Source organism: Camelina sativa, chromosome 19 (assembly GCF_000633955.1).
Source record: "Camelina sativa cultivar DH55 chromosome 19, Cs, whole genome shotgun sequence".
Classification (NCBI taxonomy): Eukaryota; Viridiplantae; Streptophyta; class Magnoliopsida; order Brassicales; family Brassicaceae; genus Camelina; species Camelina sativa.
This window is the reverse complement of record NC_025703.1, coordinates 5524292-5526159: the sequence shown is the minus strand read 5'-3', so window position 1 is coordinate 5526159 and position 1868 is coordinate 5524292. Positions and strand designations below refer to the sequence as shown.

The 1868-nt window shown below is 38.4% G+C and overlaps 1 protein-coding gene across 2 annotated transcripts in view; it reads left to right on the top strand.

Annotated features, from left to right (window-relative positions):
- Positions 1–1868, top strand: part of LOC104764975 (omega-6 fatty acid desaturase, endoplasmic reticulum-like) — a gene marked incomplete at its 5' end in the record, with an annotated part of 3579 nt that continues 1711 nt past the window's right edge. The window contains 2 exon segments of one of the 2 annotated variants that reach the window (XM_019240572.1): positions 1–24; positions 1266–1552. In XM_019240572.1, the coding sequence (XP_019096117.1) occupies positions 1270–1552 (283 nt within the window). 2 annotated transcript variants of the gene reach the window in all.

The window sequence follows — 1868 nt, the reverse complement described above, 5'->3', positions numbered from 1 at the left end:
CCCCCCCCCCTACGTCAGCTCCAGGTCCGTCCTTCTCATTTCCGATTTCGATTCTTTAACGTATCGTCTGGTCTGTTCTGTGTTTTTATTTTTTTCTTTCTTTCTCCCGCACTATCTCATTTTCGATTTTTTTTTAATAAAAAAAAAACCGATTTCGTGATATAGATCTGGCTTATATGTCTTGCATTCAACCTTAGATCTGGTCTCGATGCTCTGTTTTGTTTTTTTTTTTTTGTTGAGAAATCTGATGTTGTTACAATGAGTTCTTATTCATATAATGATTACTAGTGCCTTGGGTCATCCATGATAACGATATGTTATACTATGATTTTTATTTTATTTTTCTTTTGTCAAAAATGAAGTGCTGCTTTGACCCATTCTCTTTAGATATTTTTATTTTTTTATTTTTGTTGGGTTGGTAGAATAGTGAGAATCACCATAAAATTCTCTTATCAGTTTCACGTCCTGGCTTTTTTTCTTGTTTTTGTTTTTTTTTAAAGATCTGTAATATATTCAGTTTTCCCTATTTTTGTTTTTGTAAAATTTGCTTTGAATTGCCGTGTTGAATCTCTCTTATGGATTTGACCTATGCCTACCGAGGTCTTATGGATTGATGATATGACTTTTTAAATAAAGTTGGAATTAGGGTAATTCAGGATCAGATGCGTAGTAGATTCAGATGCAAATAATGAGTTGCATGACTTGAAAATATTATAGATCCGTAAAGACATATTTAAATATCTGACATATGATGTCGGCAAATTTCGGTGGTTTATACATCACTCAAAACTTAAAACTGTTTCTTTTGGACTTGTTTGGCAACTTGGTGGTATTCAAGAGGATTTGTGATTTTGATTGATCCATTTACTTTCTCTATTGTTTTTTCTTTTGGGGTCTACTTGTTGGTATTCATAAGAGAACTTTGTGATCTTGATTAAATTTAATTACAAGAAACTGATGATGATATCCACAATAAAGAGATTGTGACCTGTCGTATTGAATATCTTATTAGTAGTAGTAGTCGTGTTCTCAACGTCAATGGGTTTCTTTCTTTGGTTTCTTACTTTACGCCGCTTCTCTGCTCTTTTTATTCCTTTTGGTCCACGCACTTTCCTTTTGTGGCAATCCCTTTCACAACCTAATCTTCAATTTGGATCATTTCTCTGAATAATAATAACAACTAGTTTGTTGATTTGATCACTACCACTCGTTTTCTAGTCCATGCAAAATTTGTCAATTCCTTTATTCCTTTGATTTTTTTGCAGAAACATGGGTGCAGGTGGAAGAATGCCGGTTCCTTCTTCTTCTTCCAAGAAATCAGAAACCGATGCCATAAAGCGTGTGCCTTGCGAGAAACCGCCGTTCACACTGGGAGAATTGAAGAAAGCGATCCCACCGCAGTGTTTCAAACGCTCTATCCCTCGCTCTTTCTCCTACCTTATCACTGACATCATTGTTGCCTCCTGCTTCTACTACGTCGCCACCAATTACTTCTCTCTCCTCCCTCAGCCTCTCTCTTACTTGGCTTGGCCCCTCTATTGGGCTTGTCAAGGCTGTGTCCTAACCGGTGTCTGGGTCATAGCCCACGAATGCGGTCACCACGCATTCAGCGACTACCAATGGCTTGATGACACAGTTGGTCTTATCTTCCATTCCTTCCTTCTCGTCCCTTACTTCTCCTGGAAGTACAGTCATCGCCGTCACCATTCCAACACAGGATCTCTCGAAAGAGATGAAGTATTTGTCCCAAAGCAGAAGTCCGCTATCAAGTGGTATGGCAAATACCTCAACAACCCTGCTGGACGCATCATGATGTTAACCGTCCAGTTTGTCCTCGGGTGGCCCTTGTACTTGGCCTTTAACGTCTC